Source organism: Taeniopygia guttata, chromosome 5 (assembly GCF_048771995.1).
Source record: "Taeniopygia guttata chromosome 5, bTaeGut7.mat, whole genome shotgun sequence".
Taxonomy (NCBI): domain Eukaryota; kingdom Metazoa; phylum Chordata; class Aves; order Passeriformes; family Estrildidae; genus Taeniopygia; species Taeniopygia guttata.
This window is the reverse complement of record NC_133030.1, coordinates 13,669,302-13,695,048: the sequence shown is the minus strand read 5'-3', so window position 1 is coordinate 13,695,048 and position 25,747 is coordinate 13,669,302. Positions and strand designations below refer to the sequence as shown.

Below are 25,747 nucleotides of genomic sequence, written 5' to 3'. Positions count from 1 at the left end.
TCTTCTCCCAGGTAACAGCGATAGGACAACAGGAAACAGCCTCAAGCTGCTCCAGGAGAGGTTTAGATGGGACATCAGGAAGAACTTCTTCACTGAAAATGTTGTTAGGCAGTGGAACAGGTTGCCTAGAGAAGCACCATCCCTGAAAGTCAAAAAACATGTGGATGTGGCACTGAGGGAAATGGTTTAGTGTTGAACAAGCAGTGCTGGGTTAACAGGGGTGCCTAATAATACTGGAGGTCTTTTCCCACCTTAACAATTCCATGATTCTGACTGACTGTCTTCTACATTAACCCTGCTTAATTAGCTTTTCCCATTGGCTTTTTCCATTGGCTATGTCTCTTTCCAGTTTCCACCCCAAAAGATGGTATCAGAGAGTTACTGCAGCACACATGGGACTGAATTTCCTCTTCCTCTCTGCAGGTAAGGTGTCTGTGGTATTTTGTTATCTGAGGTGAATCCTGTAATTTGGTGAGAAATACCTTATCCGCTGAAAATGTAGAGTAAGATGTGTGTTGTTATCATTATTAAGGAATCAGGGAGGAACTGAAAGGTAATCTGATGTTTTACCCCTACATTATGTTTGTTTTCTGAAGTTTAAATAAAAATGCATGTATTGTGCACATGTGTATAAATAGTAGAAAGCAATAGTGAAATAGGTGTGCCTTGCTGTAATGCTTTTAAAGATGGCTATGAAAGTCTTAGAAATGAATGGAAAATTCTTTTTTTTCCTTTTTTTTTTTCCCTAGGAGAGACTAAACTGCCATTCTGCTTCCTTTTTCACCTATGAGTACTGAATAACAAAAAATAACAAAAAAGACAAATTCCTCAGATGGCTTGAGAATTGGATAATGCTATTATGTCAAATATACCTACTGCTTTTTACACTCTCCCCCAATGTTTCCTTGAGATGTTTTATGGCAGGAGCAGTCTATTCAGAAACAAATACATTGATAATAAACCCCATTTGCTTCAGTTTTATTTTCTCCTGAAAATTTGCTGTGAAGTGGCAGATATTGGAAACACAGTTTGCTGCAAATGGTCTTCAATTTCTGTTTGCTTCCATTTAGTTTTCTTGTGGAGGATGAAAACGACTGTTTCTAGCCAAGGCTGGGAAGATTTTCCCTGGGCTAACAATGAGCAGGGAACTGAAGTGCCGGAATTCTTTCCTTGATGTCAGTTTAACTGACTCAGTGGCATAAAACAAAATTAGTAACGGTTCAAGTGCGTAATCTTTCCTCTGGTTAGAACTTCCCTGACAAATACTTATTATTTGGCTAACAAGGAGTAATTAAGCCTCTGCAAAGAAGACCAAGAGAAAAGTGATTGACCCCTCAAGGCTGAGCCTCAGCAGGGTCTAACTAAAGCTCCTTCCTGAAACTGTGAGTCACTCTGTGAGACCGAGCCAGTTTTCCCTCCCCTCAGTCATGTTTTTAACTGTGGTGAGGAAACAAAATTAGAATACGCACAGATTTTACATGAAGTTGCTGAGCTCTCAGACAACTTTCAGGAAAAGCAGAAGTATGTGAAGTTGCATCAGAACTTGCTTTTGTACCAGGCAAGCAATTTAGAATTTATGTAGTGCTATCAAGGATTTCTTCGTTAAGTGTGATTGCTGTTAATTAATGGTTAATGGATTACATGTCAATCTTATCTTCAAAGGTTCAGAATGTAAAGTCTTTGGTAAGCAAAAATCCAGATTAGCATATCAAAATAAAAGGCTTCCTTAAAATAACTCACACTTTGGGTGTGGATGCAGTTAGTCCTGTAACTTTGTTAAAGCTATTTTGGGTAAGCATAAAAAACAAAGGTTTAATTCCACAGTAAGTTTGCCTGATATGAATTTCACTTTAACTGTTTTTTCTTAGTTAGTTCAATCCTATAAAAACACTGGGGATTTAAATATGAGTGTGGCTATATAAAATAATGTGCTAGGTTTATGCACAACTTGTAAGCATCCTCTTGATTAACCTAGCAAGTGCTGGAGCAGCTGAAACTTGTATAAACCACTCATTTTAATGAAACATTTAAGCATGGACTGCTAACCTAGTGACCTGAATGGGACTATTTGTATTCTGAGTGGAAAACAAATCTGTCTTCTGGCAAAGGATTTTAGCATGTCATTTAAATCAGGAGTAAAAGGAGCCAGCAAAAAGGGTGAAGAGAAAATGAAAATAAGCACACAGGGTTTTAGTGGTTTTTTCCTGAAAGCTTTTTGGTTGGTTGGTTTTTTTGTGTGTGGGTGTGGTGGGGTTTCATTGTTTTCTACAATTTGTGAGGCATTTTGTTTGCATTTTGTTTTTCCACTCTATTGTTTTTACCAAAAATCCAAACTGCCAAAAAAAAATCACTGAATGCTATTCAAAGCAGAGATTAAATCCCTGCCATTAAAGATTCATGTGTGAACTACATAAATTGCTTTTCTTTAGTGACTTTTCACAGAATCTAACTGTATTTTAATGCACTTTAGGAAGGGTCTTCTGTGTTCACTGGTGACCTTGTGGGTGCTCAGCTACCAACTTATCTGCATATAGAAAAGTTGTCTCTTTCCTTCTAAAGTGGAATAGATATCTTCTAATTGAAGAAATGCTAGTGTATTTTAAGATGGCAGATGTTTCTGGTAATAGTAACAGCTGTAATGTTAGCAAATCAGATTAATTAGGAAATTTTATCAGAATAATTTTTTATGTCAACCATATAGTTCAGAGTATCCATCGTGAGGAAAGAGCATAAATGATTACTTGTGGATTCCAAAGGCCTGAATAAATTATGGAGCAAAAGGTTAGGAAAAAGGAGGGGGGAAAGGCTGCTATTAGGGTATGCTCAGTGAATAAGGCAGATTGTGTTTGACAACTGACTGTGCTACTTGGAGACTATAACATGTCCAAAGAATAAAAATCTGTGGATGATTCTAGTCTCCATCACATACAGAAAACCAATCTTATGATTTATCACCTCTGAGAATTAGAATTACTTCCTGCAGTGGGCTTTGCTGTCTGCTCATCTGCCCTGCTCCTGGCCAGAAGCCCGCTGTACCCGTAGGATCAGTGGTCCATGCAAGTTAGGCCTGTGACTTCCCAGCTTATGCTGAGCTTTGCTGTCTGTCCAGCCTGGCCTCCAGGCCCATAGGGGATGAATTTCCCTGCCTGATAGTCCCACAGGATTTTTTTGGGCAAGTCCTATGTGGTACCTGCAATGACAACCCCTGCATGCCCAGCACATCATCTGAAAATGGCAGCAAAGGGTTCTGATGTGAACATGTTTTATGTTTGGCAATAGAAACAATGTACAGAGTTGTCTCCTTGTACAAAAATCCTGTAATAACCCGAATGACCAAAATGTTGTAAATTTTCCATGGGCAGGATCTGTGCGACGTGCTGCACCTGGTTGATGCTGGACAGCCCACGGCTCCTGAAGGAATGTAAGGTTATCTACACTGCTCTCTCTATTATAATGTGGGCTGCAGTAAATGGTATTTTAAGTGATACTTTAGAATATGAGTGCCTTTCTTACTGGAATCACAATAAACCAGCAACACCTGGTACAAAACAGTTGTCAAACTGCCAGAACTATTTCACTTTGGGTGCTGTTTTTGTTCTGATGATACAATTGACTGAAGATTAAAATTGGGAAAACCCTAATGCTTTTCCCCTGATGTTTATTATGTGCCTTGAGTTTGGGTTCTTAATGGTTCTGTGTGAAATCCACAAAATTAAAACCTTCAAGTGATCATGGGCTGTGTTCTGTGAATGACAGTGTTCAGTGTGGGTTAGAAAGAGACAGAAAAGTGTGAACTTTTCTATCAATTGCAGGAAATAGTGCATGCAGGAGTCCTATTTCTCAGCCTCTGTCAGTCAGTAAGTGTTAGAGAGTTTTGTACCTTCTAAGACCATGCCCATTATCCCTCACTTCTTCTCCCCCATTGTCCTTTTTCTGCAAAATAAGCTCACAAAGATGCTCTCAGTGTGTGGCTCCTGTTTGGGCTTAGGGCTCCAGTGCATTTGGGGTTTGGATCCTGGCTGTGTTGCTGACATGATTTATGGTATTTGCTGCTCAGACTGAAATGCTGAAGACATCCATCAAGATGTACAAAAAGGCCATTCCACACTTTCTTTCCCCAAAGCCAGTATGAAGAGGTATTTTTGGCTAAGTAGACCGACCAAGACAGCACTTAGACAAAAATATAGGGACTCCCTACATGGAAAAAAGACCATTGAAATCACCATACATACATCATAAATAATTATTTGCTTTTCCTACAACATGCAGAAGAAATGATGCATAAATTTATTTTGGCTTAATAATCTCTGTTGAAGTCCTCGGACAGCTGCTGCCCTCACCAGAGCTTATTCCCAACCCAGAGCATTAAAGAAGACTTAATACAAAAAACCTACCCCAAACACCCAATAACTCTCAAAAAAACTTCAAACAACACAACTCCTTCCTCTTGGTCACATTTTGTCTGGCTTCTGCTCTGGAGGTACTGGAGCAGGAGGTTTGTTTCACTGTCTCCCTGCACTGACACTCCACTGCACTCTCTCCAGTTGTGCGCAGCTTTCCTTCCAAGCTGTTCGTGGGGCAGAAAAATTCCAAGAGGAAAACTGTTTTCCTTGCTGTGAGGTACATTGCCGGGAACATTGCACCTGAGACTTTCATAAATTCTGTTCACAGACTGTATTCCTGTTCTTCAAAAACCCACAATTTTCTAGTGAGGAATTATTTGGAAAGCCAGAAAAGCATCAGGCTCACTGATATATTCACGCCAGCCTTCATTACCACGTAGTGCTTATTTTATCTACCTGTCGGAATCTGTGGGTATTGGTGATTCCGAGATTATAGAAAGTCTCTGTCTTTCAGCCCCGCTGCCAAAGAAGAAGCCATAATTCGTCTGTGCTGGTTTCAAGGTTGTTTATTCTGTTTATCTCTAACCTGTTCTGCTGCCCTGCCGCAGCTCTGTCCTGCAGGGCAGCGTGTGGGGCTCTGCCCTCAGTGGGATGTTACAAACATTATATACCAGAAACTACGTGTGCTATATTTACAATAATGTGCCAATATCTGTCACCTACATTGAACAGTGTGTCCCCAGCCTAAACCAACAGAAAATGCCAACACCACAATGTAACATGGAGGGGCATGAAGAAGGAGGAAAAGGACAAGACACACCCAATTCCTCCATCTTGTCCCCTCTGAACCCCTAATCTAGAAACCTAAAATTTTACTTTTGCACCCGTGCCACACTTAATTATTACTCTTATCAAACACTCAGAGCTTGTAATTCATCCTGTAAGATTGAAAACTCTTTTCCATGGACAGAGATCACAGACAGTGTCTCTGGGGGCTCTGTACAGGGGGGTTCCTGACCCCTGCCAGGGTCCCAGACCTGCCAGGACAGCCAGAGGGAAGCCCTGGATTCCCACATCTACCCAGCAGCACACCGCAAGGAGAAGACTTTCATTTACTATCTCAACTGGGGTGAAAACCCTGAACAGCGTTTTAACTGTGCTGAAGAACACTAAAGCGACCAATGTTAATTTATTCACCCATGTCTCAGCGAGCCATCAGGAATAAACTGGAAGGGATAAAACCCTGCACTTGTCTATTTATCCTAGTAAGACCGAAAGGCAGCCGTGCGGCCGGAGAAGGAGGCGCCGGGCGCGGAGGGGCGCGGCCGCCGGGCCGGGCGGGACGCGGCTGCCGGGGCGGCGCCAGCGGGGCCGGGGCAGAGCGGCGGCAGCGGCGGCGCGGGCCGGGAGCGGGCCGGCCATGCTGGGGCTCAAGGAGGAGCTGCTCAAGTCCATCTGGCACGCCTTCACCGCCCTCGACCTCGATCGCAGCGGGAAGGTCTCCAAGTCGCAGCTCAAGGCAAGCGGGGGGCGGCCGGCCCGGCGGGGTGCGGGGGTCGGTCCCGCCGGGCGCTGGCAGCGCGGGCTGGGAGCTGCGGCGGCGCCGCCTCGGGGGCACACGCACCGGCACTCGCTGTCGGCGCTCTCCTGGGCGCTGTAAATCGCGTTTTCCCCACCGTTTATCCCACGGCATCGCTGTCCCTGCGGGCCCCGGCCACCTCCGTCCTGCGGACCTGTCCCGGAGCCCGGGCAGGCTGATTTTCATTCCGCTCCGTCCTCCCCGAGATGTCAGCGCACAAACCCTTGTTGTGCTTCTGGTCCTCTTTCAACTGCATGTCCTTGCTACCCTTTCTGGCCAAAATCTTTTGTGGGGTGGCCACAAGGTCCCATCTATAGGGGTTGGCTGCGTCCAAGTGAAATTCACAGCTTGCCAGAGGGAGAGAGAGGTTCCACAGTGCCCTCTTATTTGGATATAAACAGGAGAATTAGTCAAGAGGCTCCAACTGTGCCATTCTTTCCTTAGCTTATACGCTGAAGTAGTGTTTGTGCTCTTAAAAGAGCTCTCAGGCAGCTCGCTGAATCCAGTCCCATCTTGGCCCTGCTTTATGGGACCGTCTTGGCCTGGGAATAATAGCAGGAATCTGGCTAAATAAATATTTTGAATAAGAACGCAACACCTGTTGACATTCGAGACTGTGGGTCCTTGTGCTCGGTGCTGGGGCTGCCGGGGCCGCAGCGATTAGCCGAGGTTTGCGCCTTTTGTGGCATTAACTCCACGAGCGACAGTGGCCGTGCTGTGGGTGCTGTTCCCGAGCGTGGCTGGTCGCTCATGGACTTTATTTTTAGCATTACGTAATGAGGGTCCGGAGCTGGCAGCTGCTTGCTGCAAGCTGCCTGTTCCTCTTCTCCTTTTCTTCTGCTGGGGTGATGGGGCTGTGAGACAGAGCCGAGCTCGGCCAGCACTGACTGCGGGGCAGGATTCGGGCCAGACCTGGCTGTGACCTCCAGCTGAAAACGTGTGCAGGTCCTGGGTTTTTCACAGCGAGTGTCCATGAAAGTCAGTGTTTGTGTTCCAGCCTTGCAGGATGAACTGAAGCAGGTTGCAGAGAAACTTTTTTTTTTTTTTTTTTAATAGGAATCCTGTTTTCCTGCCTTGCTACCTACCACACCTGGTGTGCTCCATGCACTCACCTCTGCAGATGTGTCACTGTGGAGGCCAGTGCAAAACTGGTCCCCAGGTGCTGGCCTGAATGAAAAGGCTAAAGAAACTGACAGTGTGCTGGTGGGCTGGTACAGTGTCCTCAAAAAAAGCAGGACTTTGTGTTTTTGTGTGGTTCTGTCTGTGACATAAAGACTCCTGTGGGAAGTGTCAGGTGGAGGATCTGGGAGTGCAGAAACAAGTCTGAAATGAGGTTGCCACCTTCTCCTGCAGCCACCAAGAATTAGTTTTCAGGAGGGAGTAGAGGGCGTTCTTACATACTTTTTGAGGTAAATACTGAATGTGGTGTCAAACTGATGGTCCTGCTGGCGAGAAAAGGTGTGCAGGGTGGTAGTAGCCCCACATGGTTAAAAAAGGGCAGGTAGGACAGCAAAAGAGAAGTTCCTATATGATAGAGGTAGGACTGTGTTGCCCTTAGAATGTATTTCCCAATGAAGTGTTTCCCATCATCATAAGGAAGATACAGTCCTCCTGTAAAATGGAGCAAAGATGCTTGGAGACCAACAGGTTAGTAGAGATCTATGACATCAGAAAAATATGCTTAATAATGGGTGGAATGGCTGTTTTTAAAACTGATAAAAAACTTTCTATTTTGTGAGAATGGCAGTGCTGTAAGCTACTGAACTCTTCCCTTCTCAGTAAGAAAATCTACTGGCCATGAGTCTTTGGTGTGTGTAATCCAGTATAAGGTGGTGCCATCACATTGCTGGGACATTCCTAAGGAGAATATGTTTGGTTGTTAAAGGGAGTGATTTTTAGTTACTCTGCCTAGAGGTGATCTTTGATCCCTCCATAAAAATAAATAATTAACTTTAAATACTATGAGAAAAATAAATATATATGTGTGTGTTCTGTAGTTGAGGCCCTACTGCGAAGGGCTTGCATCACACATTTGTTTTCAGTAGATCTAGAGCAGATGGATGGAGGTGAGTCAGTTTGGTCTGTTTCATAGTCTGGAGAAACAGCAAGTGCTTGAGGGCAAAAATGGGACTTGCTTGGAATAGTAAGGATGTAATGAGTTGTCTTTTATCCATTTGTATCTTTTGTATATGTTCTGAGCTGCTGAGAGAGGAGACACTCAAATCAGTCCTCTGTGTAATTTTGAATATTGTCTTCTTCCAGTATGCACTGATTTTTTTGTTTGTTTGTATGGATTTTTCTACTATTTTTTCAACTTCAGAAGTTCTACTGTCTTCAGAAGTTCTAGTCTTCAGAAGTTCTACTCTTATGCTGGCTGCTGCTCTTAGTCTTTTTTTCTACATCAGCAGAAACTTTGGTGTATTCTGTTCTTAAATTACAGCTTTAAAACTGGACACAGTCATTGTTTTGCCAGTGTGTTTTTTGGCACGTTCAAACACTGATACAGCAAGGCTCAGGTGTAGGGTCTGTGTACACAGTTACAGCTGCTGCTGTGAGTCCAACACGAGCTACATGCAAATTGCTTCCTTTCCTACACTTACATCCAATTTCATCTTTCTTACAACCGGCAATTTTAAAATTAACTTGTTTTAGAAGTTTCTCTAAGGTACCAGCATTAAATCCACTTTTTATCTGTATCTTGAAACACTCTAATTTTAAATACAGTTCCACTTGACAGCCAGCAAAACTGCTTGTAGGGTGTGTGTATATGACTGGATCCTGGAAAAATCCACCAATTAGTTTTCACACACTCTCTGGAAACTCTTCCACATGTTGCTTTGCGACTGTCTCTCTTTAGGCAGTGGGTTTATTTTGGTGTTCTTGTTTCACATGCTGCATTGGGGTGTATTTTCTGAGTCATGGGGTCTTGGACTCCTGGATGCTATCTGCAGAATGTGGGTGGTGAGCCACATGTGAAAATACTGTCTCATTCAGGCCTGTATTATAATTTTGGATGACCAAAGCTACTTGTTAGATTTAGAAAATTCATACCTGTCTGTTCTCATATCTGGGGTGTTACAGGCTTATTATACCTCTTACATTTGCTTTGCTTTTCCCCTAGATGAGAAGTTGGTGGCCTGTGGGAAGAGGAAGAATGGTGTAATCAGGGGTGAGAGGGGTGGTCTGACCACAGAGGAAGACTTTGAACAATGCAGTGAGGCAGGGGTGGGAGCCTGCGCCGAGTGGGCAGGACCCCGGCCGGACAATCGGCTTTGTGCAGCGGTGCAGGGTAGTAGGAAATTAGTCACTGTGACTCACGGGGACAGGGTCCTGCTCTGGGGCTCACAGTGTGTGTATTAGGGTAGCCGTGAGCTCTGCTGTCAGTGAGGTGTGAGGGAGGGATGCTGTTGTGCTAGGAAAGCCCAGGCTGCCTGTAGACTAAAGCAGGGAGCTTGAGGAAATGCCAGGGTCATGAGGCTGTGCTGGAGAGGAGCAGCTCCCAGTGGATCAGCAGCCTGTGGAACCTTGAGCCAGCCTGCACCCAGGTAGCCAAGGTGGCCGGTGGCATCCTGGCCTGGATCAGCAATAGTGTGGCCAGCAGGAGCAGGTCAGGGATTGTCCCCTGTGCTGGGCACACCCCTGTGAGACCACACCTTGAGTGCTGTGCCCAGTTCTGGGCCACTCAGTTTAGGACGGACCTTGAGGTGCTGGAGCAAGTCCAGAGAAAGGCAACAAAGGTGCTGAAGTGTCTGGAGCACAAGTCCTGTGAGGAGCAGCTGAGGGAGCTGGGGGTGTTCAGCCTGGAGAAAAGGAAGCTCAGCGGTGACCTTATCACTCCACAACTGCCTGAAGAGAGCTTGTAGCCAGGTGGGGATTGGACTTTTCTTCCAGGCAGCCAGAAAGAGGACAAAAGCTTAAGCTGCACCACAGGAGGCTCAGGTTGGACATTAGGAAGAATCTTTTCACAGAGGGGCTGATTAGATATTGGAGTGGGCTGCCCAGGGAGGTGTTGGGGTCTCAGGAGGTATTGAAGGAAAGACTGGACGTGGCACTCAGTGCCATGGTCTGGTTGACATGGTCATATTTGGTCATAGGCTGGATTTGATGATCTTAGAGGTCTTTTCCAGCGTGATGAATTCTGTGATTCTGGTTTGTCAGGGAAGATGTAGAAGAAAGGTGCAGTACATGGAATATGTTTACAAGGAGCTCGTCCTGAGGGCTGAGAGCCCCAGGACACAAAGGCAATTCTCTTATCTACTTGGGCAGATGCAGGTTGACACCAGGATGAGACCAAGGGGGATTATGCAGGTAATGAAGGCAAAAGGAAGGGTGAGGTTGTTGAAAATGGTGATGAGGGGTGTGCAAGTGCCCAGGGATGAAAGGAGCAAATGAAGGAATGGGAGCTGATGTGGATGAAGGGCACAAGTATCAGGAACCTGGGCTGGTGGAGGCTGGGTTGGAGTACGCTCATCCAGCTGGGGAAGAGGCTGCTGCAGTAACCCTGACATTAAATAATGAGGCTTCAGATGGGGAATGTGCTGCCTGAGAGGATAAAGAAGCTGGACCTTGGGGGTGTGATGATGCAGGATATGGTGTGTGTACGGTGTACCCTGGATGAAAAGACCCGGTGCTTGTGACAAGGGGTGTATATGATGCTACTTTTAACACTGGTCATAAAAGAAAAAGGGAAAGTGCTTGTGAGTAGCCTTATTTTGGCTGGCTGTCTGGCTGCTGACATGGATGTTAGGGACAGATGAGCCAAGAATGTCTTGGAATGAATTCACACGAAGCCACTGAATGGAACTGTTGGGATCTGGGATGCCAACATTTTAAAATTTGAAAAAGAGACGAGGAGTAGAAAGACCCCCCTGAAAGATGGGAAAAAAAAAAAAAAAAGAAAAAAAAGAGAAAACAACCAAGAAGCTGACAATAGCTGCTGCAGGATTAGTCTGCCCTGGTAATGCTCCCACTGTCACCTGGGCCAAATTTTTGTTACTGAGCAGTAAGTAGTCTAGCAGATCCTTCCTGTCTCTGTAGAAATGCAGATCACTTTTATGAGATATGGTTAAATGAAACTACTCAGATGATAACAATTCAACACTTGCTGAAAGTTTTGGAAAATGGGAATTCAAGAGGGGAGCAACTCTTGCAGAGCAGACCTGAAGGTAAAGCAGCGTGAAACAGGGCATAATAAAGTAAATCTAAAGTCTGTGATGACCTCTGGTGTTCAGCTCGCTTGTATTTGTATTTGGAACAGAACACTTCCAGTGTTCCCAGGGAAAGATGGGATGCCACCAGGCATCTTTCTTAAAAACTTTCCCTTAAAAGTGAAAGAGTTGTTGCACCTGGAGTGCACTGGTGTCATGAACCCCCTGCAGGCTGCCTGTGCTGTCTCAGACCCCAGTTTGGGGACCCCCATGTGCTGCAGCAGAGTTGAGTCTCTGGGCTGGGGCAGGAGTTGGCTTTGCCATGAAGGTAAATTGTTAAACGTGGCATCCAGAGCATGATAAATGCGGAAGCAGAAAGCTGCCTAGCAGCCCTGTGGGCACTGGGGGAATAATCCTGACTGGTGCAAAGCTTCCTCATGGTTGATGCAGCTTCTGCAAGGCAAGGTGATTCTTTTGTACCCCAATTAGTCTAGTGCTCAGCTACTTGTTGGTTTTGGTTTTTTTTTTTTTTAGTTATTAATTAACATAGAGTATCTTATGGTCCAGATAATGTGATTTGAGAGAACAAAACCAAACCAAATGAGACCTCAGGGCAGAATTTTTCTGGCTTACCCTGCACGTGAAGAATTCAGCTGGTGCTTGGCTGCGTTACAGAACGGCAGCTTTGGCAGGCACCGAGGAATTTCCTGAGTTATGAAAAGAGAGGACTGGGCACCAGAGAGATTGCAGATAAGGCAGATCTTAGAAAATCATTGAAAGTGGAATTCTTTCCTGGTAAGTTGGTCACTTGATGTGGAAAGCACCTAGGTTTCTGACAGGCCATGCACAGCAAGAATACCAAAAAAGGGAGTAGACAAGTATGTAGAAAGGACGTGATAAGAAAGTATTTTATCAAGACTTTCTAATTTACTTTGGTAGTAAGCTGAAAACAGTCATGCTTTCAGAATATTTTTATTAACTGAGTATTTTTTTAGTTATAGCATTAGCCAGTCCAGTGTGGTTGGAAACCAGTGATCATCTCTCTTTCTCTCAGAAATTCAAGAATCCCTCAGGCTTCTATAAATAACAGAAGAAGCCTTAAATAGAAGGGGAAGCACACAAGATAGTACATTCCCTCAGCCCCATATGTAAATCACGTGTATACTCAAATACTTGATCTGGTTGGAGACAAGGATGGATTGAAATGAAATACACTGTTGATGGAGAGTGGTGTAAAATGCTTCTAAATGCTCTTTTGCTGCTTTAGGAAGTGCAGCTTTTGTTGTGCTATGGCTGATGCTGTTGTTTCACTCTTTTTATCTATTTCTCATTAGCTCTAATGCCTTAGTGTTAGCATACATCTGTGCAAATATGTATTTATCACGGAAGTGTCTCCTTTCCTGAAAGCAAGTTTAACTTCAGAGGTATGTAGAGAGGAGTTCTCTGAACTGAATATACATCTTAGGATATATTTTCTGCTAACTAGCACTTAGATTCTGCTGTCTCCTTATCATGCATCAGAATAGTAAATGTACATTTTCTTTTTTCTTGGGGGTAGGTGGGTGGGGGAAAGCCCAGACATTTTAAGTGTGTAGCTTTGGTTTGATTTCCTAGGCTTTGACAACTTCAGACTTTCACTTCTTCTTTAACAACTACTTCATCTTTGATCATCTTTTATGTCTACTCACCTAAATAGGCTTGCATATAAGTTTTCTGCGCATTTGTTTTTTTTTTTTTTTTACTGTTATCTCTTTGCATCATTTTGGTCTGTTTTTAAAAATTCAATATAAAACTCACAAAATTCAGTTTCACTTTGTTCCATGTAGTTGTCGATTTGAAAACAAATAATAGCACTGGCAGCATACCTTTTAAAAAGATGTGATCTGTTTTACCTTTGTGTAATTTTTTTAGCTGTATTTTTTTGCCTTTTTTACATTTTTTTCCACACAAACTGTGGCAGGGTGTGTAATATTAAATCCTTAACCCAGCTCATGTTGGTGGTGCATGATCTTCAGAGGCTCAGCTCTGCATCATGCCAAGGGGTGATGTGGGCAGCCTGTTACAGGTCTGACCCAACTCCAGACAGTGTGGACAGCTGAAGGGAGGGATGGTGCTTTGCTATTTTTTGGGAAGTTCTGGTGGCACAGGAGTTGATACTGCCCAGGCTCTGCCTTCATGTTGGTACTGAGGTCTTGCAAAGCTCAGCTGAAGTTGAGATGTGCTGGCTAGTTAGTTTTTAGTAATTCAGTACTTCCTTAAAATTAGTCAAGCGTGTAGTCTCTTCTTGAAGGTCATTTCTCAAGAACAGACATGTGTGTTACTGGGTGTCAAGTTCGTGACATACTTCATGCAAATAGCTTTTTAAAATAAAAATTTGAGAAGCACACTTAAACCCTTCCTCTTTCTGTAGCATTACTTTCCTTTGCCAACTGAAATGTGGGGTCAGTGTTGAGAAGCAGCCCAAAAGCAAGCAGAATGGAGAAACCCACAGTTAATGCTTTAATATGAACAGTCTTTTCTTTGTAAACTAAAGCTACATATTGAGCTGGTTTCTTTGTTACTCATTTTCACAAGATATAAATATTTATATTTTCAAAGGCTAGGTGTTTGTGGTTGTTTTGATAGCTATCTGACTTCACATTGCAAATATTATTCTGGTGTTCCTGCATGTCTCTCCTGTTTTTCAGCTGCATGGGGATATATGTACAAAGGGGAGCTTGTGTAGCTGCGTTTGTAGCTCTCTAGGGCTGGACCTCTCTGTGCTCACATTGCTTCTGTAACAATCATGTCTCTGAAACCATCAGAGTTAGTTATGTTTTGCAAAACTTTGTGGGGCAGAAGTTGTGGTGACATCAAAGTGTCACGTTGCACATGGTTTGGGAGTCACAGGTCTGCTCTGGAGGGAACATGCCATGGTTAAGGCTGACAGTGGTGTCACTGGTTTCTCTTCTGTCCTTAGGTCCTTTCTCACAACTTGTGCACGGTGTTAAATGTTCCCCATGATCCAGTGGCCTTGGAAGAGCACTTCAGGGACGATGATGAAGGACCAGTTTCCAATCAGGGTTACATGCCTTACCTAAACAAATTCATCTTGGAAAAGGTAAGTTTTGAATTCTTGTGTTCTGTGCTTTCTTGTAAGCTTTTGTTGTTGGAGTGTCTTTGTGGTAACTGGTGCCTGCTGGTGTGAAGACACTGGTTGGGAGTGTGTCTGTGGGGTCCTCATGGGGTGGCTGCTCTGGAGAGCCTGTGCCTAAAAATAAAAGGGTGTGCTGTTCTCTGCCTCTTCCCTCCTTGGTTTCTATTTCCTTTACATCTGGCCCAGTGAGCAGCACTGACGGCGATGAGCCAGGGAGTGCCCAGGGGCACTGAGCAACCACCAAAGGGAGCAGAGGGCACACAGGGGCAGTGCATGAGCAATGGGGGGCATTAAAGGTTGGGCTGAAGGACAAGAAGGGCAGAGGTTTGAAGCCTTCTAAAATTGTATGGTTGATACTCTATGTATTATGGCTGTCCTGACTGTGGCATGTGCTGTGACAATAAAGCATCTCAATCTGAATTAATCTGAGTGTTTGGGAGCTATAGGTTGTTCCACTTTATACTGCACCTGTAACAGAATATTGTCATAGACTCCTTTGCAAACAGAAAAGGTAAAAATATCTTCACTATTTGTGACAAAGTACTTTAATAAGTAGATCACTTCAGAGAGTTACAGTGGGTAACATTAGGGTGTGTTGTGAAGCTCTGTCTTGCAAGTTCTTTCCTTTCACGTCTGAGTATTCTTCAGTCTTCTGTTGTGCCTTGTTTCAGGAGAAACCCTGGAAAGCCAGCAGGGCTCTCCCCTCCTCTCCCCTCCTCTCCCCTCCTCTCCCCTCCTCTCCCCTCCTCTCCCCTCCTCTCCCCTCCTCTCCCCTCCTCTCCCCTCCTCTCCCCTCCTCTCCCCTCCTCTCCCCTCCTCTCCCCTCCTCTCCCCTCCTCTCCCCTCCTCTCCCCTCCTCTCCCCTCCTCTCCCCTCCTCTCCCCTCCTCTCCCCTCCTCTCCCCTCCTCTCCCCTCCTCTCCCCTCCTCTCCATCGTGCTCTAAAATAGGTGGTCACTGGATTAGAAAGTTAGGAAGCCCCAAACAATGATCTTCCTGCTTTTTTTCTGTCCTCTGTTCATGTACTGGGCTGAACAGCAAAAGCAGCTCACATGATGGTAGAAACATCAGCTTCAACACCACTGATTTCTTGTACACTTGAGGGCCAGCCCCAGAAACCCTCAAACTCTGATGTTGTGGCTGCAGAGACACACAGCTGTTTGCTCTCTTTTGTTATGTGAAGAAGTCCTGAACAGACATACTGCCCAGAAGTCCAATGCAGCAATTGCAGAAGATGCAAACTCCTCAGCCCCATTTGCTGATTTCTGCTCCTTCCTTTAATAGTGGTGGAAAATATGATACATATAATGCAATCTGGCAGCTTATATCTAACAAAGACTGATCATCTTCTCTGCTTCTCTAGTCTGTGTTTCTCTCATACCCAAAGAGCATGAGAGACACCCCAAGAGTGTCCTGTTTGATGGTGTGGGAGTTGTTGGCCTTTAAGACATGTAAAGGTACCTCATTATTGTCTTGGTTGTTTGATGCTGCAGAATCCTGCTTTGTCCCTAAGAAGTTGTGACAGCCTTTCTGCTTCATTTGGGCTGTCTGAGATCATGTGGAGACCAAGCAGTCTTTTTTTCCAAATTCTGGGAAAAAAGAAAACACCTTAATTTATTTTGACCAAAGGATTACAGTGGGAGGGGCTGAACCACGGTGGGTTAATACTCTTTGTAGATAGTAGCAAGCCATTAAGTAAAGAAAACCCAAAAGAGATATGTATGGCTTTTTCAAGTATAAAAATGCTTTATTGTTAAAGGGCATTTCTAGGGAGGATAGTTATGGAAATGAAAAGCAAAATTGCATTTAAGTAACACTTTTATCTGGAAATGACAGACCTGGCTATGTAAGTAAGAAGGTATGAAAGGAAAGAGCATGACTGTGTATAATTTCTTGTTTTGTTTTATTCATATACTGATCTGGCTTCCAGTCATTGCCTGTGATATATCCATATCACCAGTTAATCTTAAAAGATGAAAGTGTTAAGGAACAGGATTAAATTATCTGTAACTTTATGTTATTTGATCTCGACTAAATACTTGTAAACAAGAAAATTAGTGAAGTTGTTTGGACAGAAGGCTGTCTTTTTGGACAGGAAAAATCTTGTCTGTGACTTCTCTTCTTTTAGAGATGAGTTTACATCAGTGCCAAAAGACAACATGCAGTGGGATGAAGTCACTGATTCATTGCGTGTCTCCTTTGTTTAAAACAAAGAAACAAAAAGAAGCAAACAAGAAACTCCTTCTTTTTTTTTCCAAGGCCTAATCTGTTATTTTAGATGGGGTGATTGTAGAAAAATCGCTGTTAGTATAGCAAAGCTACTAAAGAAGGAGTGATGCTTTACACCCCAGACACACAGGAAGTTCTCAATTTCCAGTCATGCATCTTACAGCAAATTCAAGCAAGAGCCACTGGCTCAATAAAGGATTTTTAATCTTAACATATTTTGATTTAAGACGTTCATAAATATTTTATGAATGATTTCTTAAATTTCTTTTAAAATAATTGTATAACTGTGACTTAGAATTTTATTGAGAGGACTTTGTAACCTTTGGAAATAACTTATGTTGTACGCTTAAATGCAGTTGTAACTTTTTAGGTTTTGGTGCTGACTTACTCTGCAATAAAGCTTCCTTATATAGAACTAAGGAATCATCAAGAAAGGGACAATTGTGAAGAAAGGCAAGGTAGTTAGGTGAGGTACATTTGCTGCAACTAATTTCCTTTATTCACATAGGTAATTTCAATAAATGATTTGAGTAATTAGTATAATCTGATTGATGATTTCCAATGTTATGCATCTTGTTACTCCGAAGATAGATGTATCTAGAGTTTTCTTGCATATGAAACAAAACCTGTCTTATTCCGTAAGTGTCCCTTCCAGGAGGGAGCTGCGATTTGCCAATATAGTGTCTTCATAATTTGTTTTACTTGGTTCCTTAACCATATTTTAGCATGTTCTATTATTTGCAATGTATATCTTTAAATACCAATTGGAAATGTTTCCCTTTCAATGATGGCAGTGGTAGTATTTTACAACAGGCCTTGTTCAGAGCAGAGAAGAGTCTTGGTGAGGGGAGACAAAGAAGGACATTGTTCAAACCTCAGGTTATCTCATCTTCCAGACAACTTCATGAATGCAAGTTACACTACCAATGCTTGTTATATTTTTGGAACTGTAATTTTGGAGAGCCAGGGCTTGTGTGCTGATGTAATTACTGTCCTGAATAATTCCCGGTGTCTCTGTTCCGGTTGACATGTGGACCCCACAAAGTCCATTTCAGAACCAAATCTGGATTCTGAAAAAAGGACTTACATATCTAAAGTGGGATTGCTGGCACTGTGAGACCTCTTCCCCTGTGGTAAAATGGTTCTGAAACCTCCTGGTGCACAGTCCTGGTGGCAGGGACGTGCTGCAGGTGACCTGGGCTTTGACAGGAGTGTCTGAGGTGCTGCAGTCCTGCTTTGCTGTGGTAGCAGAACCCCTGCACCACCAGCACATTTCCAAGGTGGAGCTGCTCACTGTCAGCAGGGGAAAAGCACTTTGAGAAAAGAAGTCCTGGTTCATTGGGCAGGGTGGAGAGGACACAGAAAAAGCGCAGGCAGGAGTAGCCAAGGAGTGAAGTGGTGGCCAATAGAATGGAGAAGAAGGAATCCTGACTTCTAGCCCTTCATCCAGAGGCTGTTTGTTCGTTTAGCCAGTGTTTCATTTAAGATCCAACCACCAAAGGGATCCGTGTTTCTTGTGCAAATGAGACAGATGCTGAACTTGTGCCTGGAGCAGCTCTGGTACCTACAGCTGCCTCCTCATTCAAAGCACAGCCTCTTGCATCTCCACTTAGGTTGATGGCCTCTGCAAGCATGCAAAGTCAATGATTTTTGTTCATAGTCTCACTCTCTATGCCTGGAGACTGTTCTTGTCATCAGGTTGTTTACTTCTTCCTTTTTTTATCTTTTTTCCCCTCCACCCACATCAATTCATTGACTTCCCATGTCTGTCACTGAGTGAGCCAGTGTGGCGTGGTCACTATATTTGACTGCTTACCAGACTGGGTAGGAAATCAGGCATTGGTGTTCTTCAAGTAGCTGAGGTCTTGTGGTTTGACTTATCAGTAAAAAAATCACTGACCATTACTGGTCTCACTACCACAAGAGGTACAAGAACCTGTTTCTTAGATCTGTTTTCCAAAATCTCAAAGGGGCTTCCATTACAGTGCCAAACGTGCCTTAATCAGTAACACATTGGTAAAGAAATAGCATTCTAAGTTATGGGGAGATAATAAATAGGTTTAATGTGTAACTTAAACGAGGGTTTAAAAACAAAACAGTATATTAGATGTCTTGCCTATATAAATAATTCACAGATGCAGCTGCTAGATATGATAAAGGATAATGACAAGAGCAATTTTTGTATCAATGAGGTGAAGGTTTGCAAGCCTGAGAAAAAGCAAAGGTTTTAAGTGGATTAGCATTTGAGGAAAAAAAAAATTCCATGTTTATAAATACTCTGCAAGAATTAGCTTGAGTAATGTGAAGTAAAAAACATACTAAAGGTCCTTCCCAGTTGTTGCTCCAGTATTGCTTTTAGCATATCCACATGTGGATTTGGCTATGCTGGTTTCCAAATTTGCTATATAAAATCTCAGTAAGTCAGTGCAATAGGAGGGCAGCTGGAACTAAGTTGTGGAGATGGTTTGGAAGCTGGTGTGCTAGAGGAAACACAGAGTGCACTGTAAACTCCTTTCCATGGAGTCAGAGTGTAATTAACTCAACCAGAAATTGGAGGTTGGATGTCAGTTTTGGTAGGAGGAATTCCTTATTTTACCCCATGCAGGAAGTCAGACCAGGTTGTTACAGTGCTCATTTTGGGCCTTGGTGTTTCATGCAAGCTACAATTTTCTTGCTGCTTTTTGTATGATGAAACCTGATAAACTTTGTATATCTGCTATTCTGTGCCATTTTTACATATCAATTTCTTTGTTGTTCTTCAATTTCTTTCTTTAGGTTCAAGGGAACTTTGACAAAGTTGAATTCAACAGGATGTGCTGGACTCTCTGTGCTAAAAAGAACCTCTCTAAAAGTCCTTTGCTGATTAGTGATGAAGATGCATTTAAAGTGTGGGTTATTTTTAACTTCTTGTCAGAGGACAAATACCCTTTAATCATTGTACCTGAGGAGGTAAGAAACAAAAACTTAAACTTTTTAACATCAATTTGTCTAGTGTCCCAGTTGAACTGTGGTAAGTGTGGTACTCTGTAGAGATTTAAGAGGAAATATTGTTTAATTTAAATTTTTTATGCCCTTCTTTTTGTATTGTAAGGCCTCAGATGCATTTCTCTGTCTTCCAGGGTGGATATATGGGGATTTCCACAGGATACTTGAGATATTGATAGTTCTGTGTGTTTGTCATTTGAACAGCCTGGACTAAACAGGATAAACAGGACATGCATGGATGTGATCTTTAATCACTGCACTTGCTTATAGGTGGTTACAATTTCACAAGATCCATGTGATTCTGAAAAAAAAATGCCTTCATCTGTTCTGTGTTACTGGGACTTGCAAGATGAGTCTTCAGTCTCATGTCACCCTCCTGATGGAGAGGACAATACAAAATTTTCTGATGGTGTCTGTTTCTGATAAAACCAGCCAGCCCCTGAACACTCTTGCTTGAAATGTCTGAAGGAATAATACCAGAAGGATCTCTTTATCCATTCAGTTAATGCACAAGTATTGACAGCACTCAAATAGGTATTTTTACCCTAAAGCGAGATTTTGGTATCTCCATTATTCACCCCCTTGGGATGGGTGGGGAGAGAAGCAGAAAGATTAGAACTGTTGGCATAAATAATCCCTTGCAAAACTGTGGACACAAATCCCATTGCTTTGCAGTTCAGCACTGGAGGATGGAATAATAAATATTTGCAAGCTGTTGAATAGCCAAGGATCAAAACAGTCTGATTAAAAGGCCACTAACAACATTACTGTTGGACCAGGAGGTGTTGTGCCAAACCCTCGTGTACAGATAGCTCTCCTAACAAAATAAACTGTTCAGTTTTGCTTTCTCACTTTTTAGCAGGAGACTTTCACTCTGCGTATTGCTGGTTTTGCCAGATTGGCCCATGCCAGGGCCCTACCTGGAATGCTGTATTCCCATGAGAAATGAGACAGTCTTCTTGCTTGCTTTCCCATTTGTTTCTGTTGATTCTGGGAAACAGGGATCATGGTTATAAGAGCTAAGACAGCTCCTTTCTTAGTGGTGCTATATTTGGCTCGGTAGGTCACTAATAAATGCCAAAACTGGGACTCAAATCTACATCTCTGTGGATTTGTGTGTCAGTGTGTTCCCTGCTGTGCAGCCTGGCTTACCTGTGCCAGACATTTCACGTTTCCTAAATTGCTGGCATGGCTAAATGCTTCAGCCCTGCCAGCTCTGGGATGTTGCTCCCCACTCCTTCTCCACCAAGGAAGCCCCAGATTGGTGCTGCCTTCTGTGGCTGCTGCCAGGTAATGGGAACATGTCTGTGTTGGCAGATGTACTGCAGAGTCAGCACTGAGCTGAGAATTTCCTGATTTCCAGATTTTGTATGTGCTGTTGTTTGCTTTCCTTCCCCTCCTTAATGTCCAGGTTAACCTGTATTGCTCTTCTATTTGGATTATTTTAAAAATTCTGATTGTGGATCTGTGTCTACATCTCCTTGATTACAGCAAGATTTAAATTGTGCAATTTGTTTAAAGAAAGCTTACAGAGCCTGACTGACAAAGAAAGGCTTCTCTGTTCTTATCATGTACAATGCCTGTATTCACTCCCCCTTCTCTCAGACCACACAGGTAATGTAATCAGCCACTGGAGGAATGCTGTCTGTTGAATACACTCCTTTCTGCTTTGCACTGATCCTGCATCAGGTTCTCTGTACTTCTGGAAAATTTCACATTTACTCATCTACTCTCTGCACGAAATTCCCAAAGTAAAAATGCTAAGTCTCAGTTTCAGCTGGTTTTGCTTTTTCTCAGATGTTTTGTATGTTTTGTATCTGCCTTTTTGACAAAATGGCTTGCAGGTCACATATACAGTGAGGGGATTTTTACGGAGTGGAGGAGAGGAGAAGGGGGGTGGAAGCACTGCTGTTTGTGCTGTTGGTGTTCTGCTGAGAGCAGTGTAAACCTCTCATGTGTGACTACAGCTTCCCACCCAGGGAGCAGGCAGGCTCTCCTGCCCTGCCCCACTGCTGTGCTTATCCTTGGCTGAGAATATTGCAACACACCATCTCCTGCAGTTCTGGCTCAGAGATCCAGCTGTTTGTGTGGGATCTGGCTGTTTCCCCTCCTCCCTCCCTTCCACTTGTTTGCTTTTGTTTTGGTTTTTTATTTATTTGTTTCTTTTCCACTTTGTACATAACTGAGAAACTCGCCACATGCTTTCAGTTTTGAAGGGTGATCCCTTGAAGATTTTTGCATCTTATCTTGAAAATTACAAGACTTCTTTGGTCTCCAGGGAATAAATTAATACAACTTCATGTGGCTGTAAGGATGCCTTTTCTTCCTCCTTGGAGCAGCTGCTCTTTGACATGCTTGGGAGTCTGAATTTCCTCCTTTTTTTTTTTTTTTTTTTTTCTTTTTGTAATTTTTAAAATAAGATAAGTGGTTTCTGCAGTAATTTTATAGATTTAATATCTCATATCTGGAAAAGCCTCCTGCTTGAGTGCAGTTTCACCTTATTTGCACTGTGCTGACAAAATATTGAAGCTGCTGTCTTTCCTTCTTGCCCATGTCATGTACTTTTGCACTGGTGCTGCTGTGCTGGGCCTTTCCTTTTGGACAGCTGAATGTGGCGGGGCTGTTACCCCCAGCTACAAAGTGTAAATCTTGATTCCCTGCCCAAGGGTTGAATGGGCAGCAAATGGGGGATGGCTGCAGCTCCTCCAGAGAAGGGAAAAGAGGCTGCTTTGGAAAGGATTCAGAGGTGCAGGCTCAGAAGAGCTTTAGAAAGAGCAGAGTGAGGAAAGGAGGTACCAGGAGAGAATCTGAAAGCAGTGGGGGGTGAAGCAAGGGCCAGAAGTTGCTTGTTTAGCAGAGGCCAGGCTGAAAGCAGTGACTGACCTGTGCTCCTCACCTGCCCTGGAAGAAGGGATGTCAGCCCTGCACCTGAGGGAATTAAGGTTTGTAAAATCCAGTCTGGGGAAGGGATGGGGTTGGGGTGTGCAGTTTTGGAATGTGACCTCAAGCTTGAGAGGATCCCCGTGTGTTACGGGGAGGAGTCAGGTGGCACAGACACAGAGACAGGTGGCCACAGGAAGCACTGGGCACAGCTGGGAATGGCTTTGCTCTCCACTGTTCCCTCTGCTGCCAGCTGCTGGGCAGCTGAGAGCACTTAGAAGAGCTGGGAAGGAACAGAGATCCATGAATGCCTACTTTGCAAAGGTGCTCACGTGTCAAGGCAGAAAGCAGGAACCGGCTGGGAGCTCCTTCCCCTCCCCACCGCCAGATTTTCCATTAGATCATCTGAGATGCAGACATCCAAGTGTTTGTTTCCTTCAGCTCTTGCAGGCATTACCTCTTCCATGAGAAGGATGAAATGAAGGAAAAAAGGTGGAAAGAACTGAATCCATAAGAGGAGAAGTATTTCTGTTTTGTCATGAGCTTTCCTTAAAAGTCACCTCTTACAGTTGTTACAGACTCATTTGTGTGTCTTGGTATTTTTCAACCAGACATTTTCTGTTTTATAACAAGGTTTTCAAGCACTTCCCCTTTCTTATTTCTGGACATGTGACTGCAGCCTTGGGAATGCTTTGTCGCCTGAGAGCTGTGGTGTGTGGTTAGTTGTGTTCCTGGGCCATTCTTCATGGTGAAACTCAGAGATATACACACACACTGCAGGCTGCATACTCAGTGTTGTAATCCCATCTTCACAGTTTGTTTCAAATAAGCCAAACATGTTTGCTGCTTTTGGCTCCATGAGGAAAGATTTGTACAGTCATTTTTCACTTGTCCTCCAGTCTTCAAATTTATTAACAGATGGCATTTCTAATTCTCCTAAGAGGACTAAGCCTTGTGTGGCTTTTTGTGCATGTCAAAATGAGGTGATGTTTTCTTAGCCTGGGGAGGTGAGAATCTGATCCAGTGGTGATTCTTCTGGAGTGTTTTTTAGGACCATGTTTGCTTCCTTGTTCTCCATTCTAGTACCAGAAACTGAAACAGTGAATGAAATACTGGGAATTGATCCTTGGCCCTTCAGAAATTACATAAAAACATATATAAAGAGAATGAAAGCTGCTTGTGTTGGGGTTTAAATTGACTCATGATCTCTAAAAGTTGATGACAATGGTTAGGAAGATTTTTAGTCACTTGCATCAGTCACTTGGTTAGGAAGACTTGCATCAGTTCTTCCCATTTCACTACCTTCTTCCTTGGTTGCTGCGTTAAATAGTTTTCAGCTCACACAGCAGGTTGTTTCTTGAGTTGACCTTTGCTGTATTTCACTTAACACTGATTTAATTTTGGAAGAAAAGTAACAAGGTAGTGGCTTGCACTGGATGACAAACACAATTTTGCTGGTGGAAAGGAAGAATCAAATAATTTGACTTAAATGTAAATGATGTTCTGATAGGATGAGGAAAAGGAGTTGATGATGACTGTGAGAGGGGATATGACTGCTTTCATGGCTGTGGCCCAGTAACAGACTCCCACAGAATTTTGTACAGTGTGAGTAGACTTATGACATCTGCTTTGTTAATGTCACAAACCTTATTTGAATAGTGTGAGCCAGAATAGCCTTGTCTGCTGTGCTCTGCTGGGCATGAAGGCCTCCTTAGCATTATTTTTCTCATTCTAAAAGACCCACTCATGTATCAGAAATATTTGTGAAAAGCAGGAATACCTGGAAAAGGAAAACAAATAGATAACTGAAACATGGGGAAAAGAAAGTGCCTTCTGAAAGAAGCTCCCAAACAGACTCGTGTTAGAGCTCTGTTCTTTGTTATTATTTTTGATTTCTCTTGGCAAAATTCTGGCTGAAAAGTTTGTGATGGAAGCTGCTTTTGGTAGTGTGGAACCACTGGGTCCCTACTGGTGTATGCAGTGTTAACAACTCCCTGGTGGTTTTGCACCTGTATTTTGCATAGTTTTGACCTGAAAGCAAGGTCCTGTCAGAACAGCAGCAAATGCCCCTTCACTTTTGCTTTTTATCCACAACAGTCGTTTATATTTGAGACAGGAGACTTTGGCAGTTATTTGCTAGGTTGGCATGTCTCTGTGGAGGAGGGGAAATGTCATTTGCTCTCAGAGGTTCCTCATTTGAGCACCTAATGAGTGGTTGCTATTTGCTTTCACACTGGTGCAATTTATATCTTCGTATTTACCTCATACTTCCATATTCATACTGTGCAAAAGTCACTGTTGCTGTTGAGCAGACAGATGAGATAAACTTTTTCTGGCAACTTTGGTTAGCCATGTACTTGACTGAATTCAACATAAGCATTTAACTTTTTTTTTCCTTAATTTTAGAAATAGAGTTGTAACATGCACAGGTCATTTTTCACTTAAGAAGAGTGAATGTAGTTTAAAATAATGAGTATTTTTTGTACTTTAGGGAGGTTGTAAGAGATTTGTAGTCGTGTAAATGACTTGTAGATGGGGGTTAACAGACTTAAATGGTTAAATCTAATCTGTGAACCAAAATAAGATAAAATGTGTACAAATAGCACTAAAGGAAACAATATTTTGACTTATTTTTAGTGTATTATATGATAACATGTACTAGGCAAGAGTTTTGCATTGCATCATTTCCAGACCATTAGTTTGATCCACATTTGATTTATGGGAAAAAATGGGAAAAAATTAATTCAGGTATGCTCCTTGTGTGCGTGTTTTCCATTGTCTGCAAGTGAGACATGGTACTTTTAGATAATTAACCAAAGGAATTTGAAAACTTGATGCCTTAAGTTGCCATGCCTGAAGCAGTGTAAGGTGTTGTGAAATTCTGGAACAATGCATTTTAAAGTTAGAGTTCATGTTTTTAATTTTTTTTTTCAAAATTATTATTACTGTGTAGCATTTTGGCAGATATATTATCTACCTAATTGAGTTATTTTAACTTTACTTCCAGTTAAAGTCCAGGATCATAGTTCAGAATTGATGTTACTCAAAGGGAATGGGCAGAGTGGCAGAATGTATTTTGAACACATGTTAAAAAATCAAGGTTTTAGGAGGTTTGCTTTGAAAAAGCTTTTCAGTGCTCCTGTTCTTGCACTCTGTGAAGGCTTTTTTTGGGTTGGTTTTTTTTTTTGTCTATAAAACATGTCTGGAGTAGGAAGTAAGCTGCTTCCTGCCCTTTACTGAATACTGAGGATTTATGGTAGTCAGTGTTTGAAAGCCTTGAATTGTCTTCTTAACTAAAGGATTTTGGAGAGTGAAAATCAGCAAAGCTTATTTTAAAGACTGTGAATTTGAATGCCACTTCTGCAGAGGCCTCTGTTAGACCATATCTTTGCTAGTAAGAACTGCACGAGGAGCTAAAACTTATTGAAGTGTCTTATTTGGTAAAGCTG

At 42.9% G+C, this 25,747-nt stretch overlaps 1 protein-coding gene across 1 annotated transcript in view; it reads left to right on the top strand.

Annotated features, from left to right (window-relative positions):
• Positions 1-5,671: 5,671 nt before the first annotated feature.
• The window catches only part of SWAP70 (switching B cell complex subunit SWAP70), a 36,144-nt gene continuing 16,068 nt past the window's right edge, over positions 5,672-25,747 (top strand). Inside the window, exons 1-3 of the mRNA XM_004174426.6 lie at positions 5,672-5,862; positions 14,029-14,169; positions 19,209-19,382. Coding sequence (XP_004174474.3) covers positions 5,764-5,862; positions 14,029-14,169; positions 19,209-19,382 — 414 coding nt within the window. The 5' untranslated portion in view covers positions 5,672-5,763. The remainder of the gene's footprint in view (positions 5,863-14,028; positions 14,170-19,208; positions 19,383-25,747) is intronic.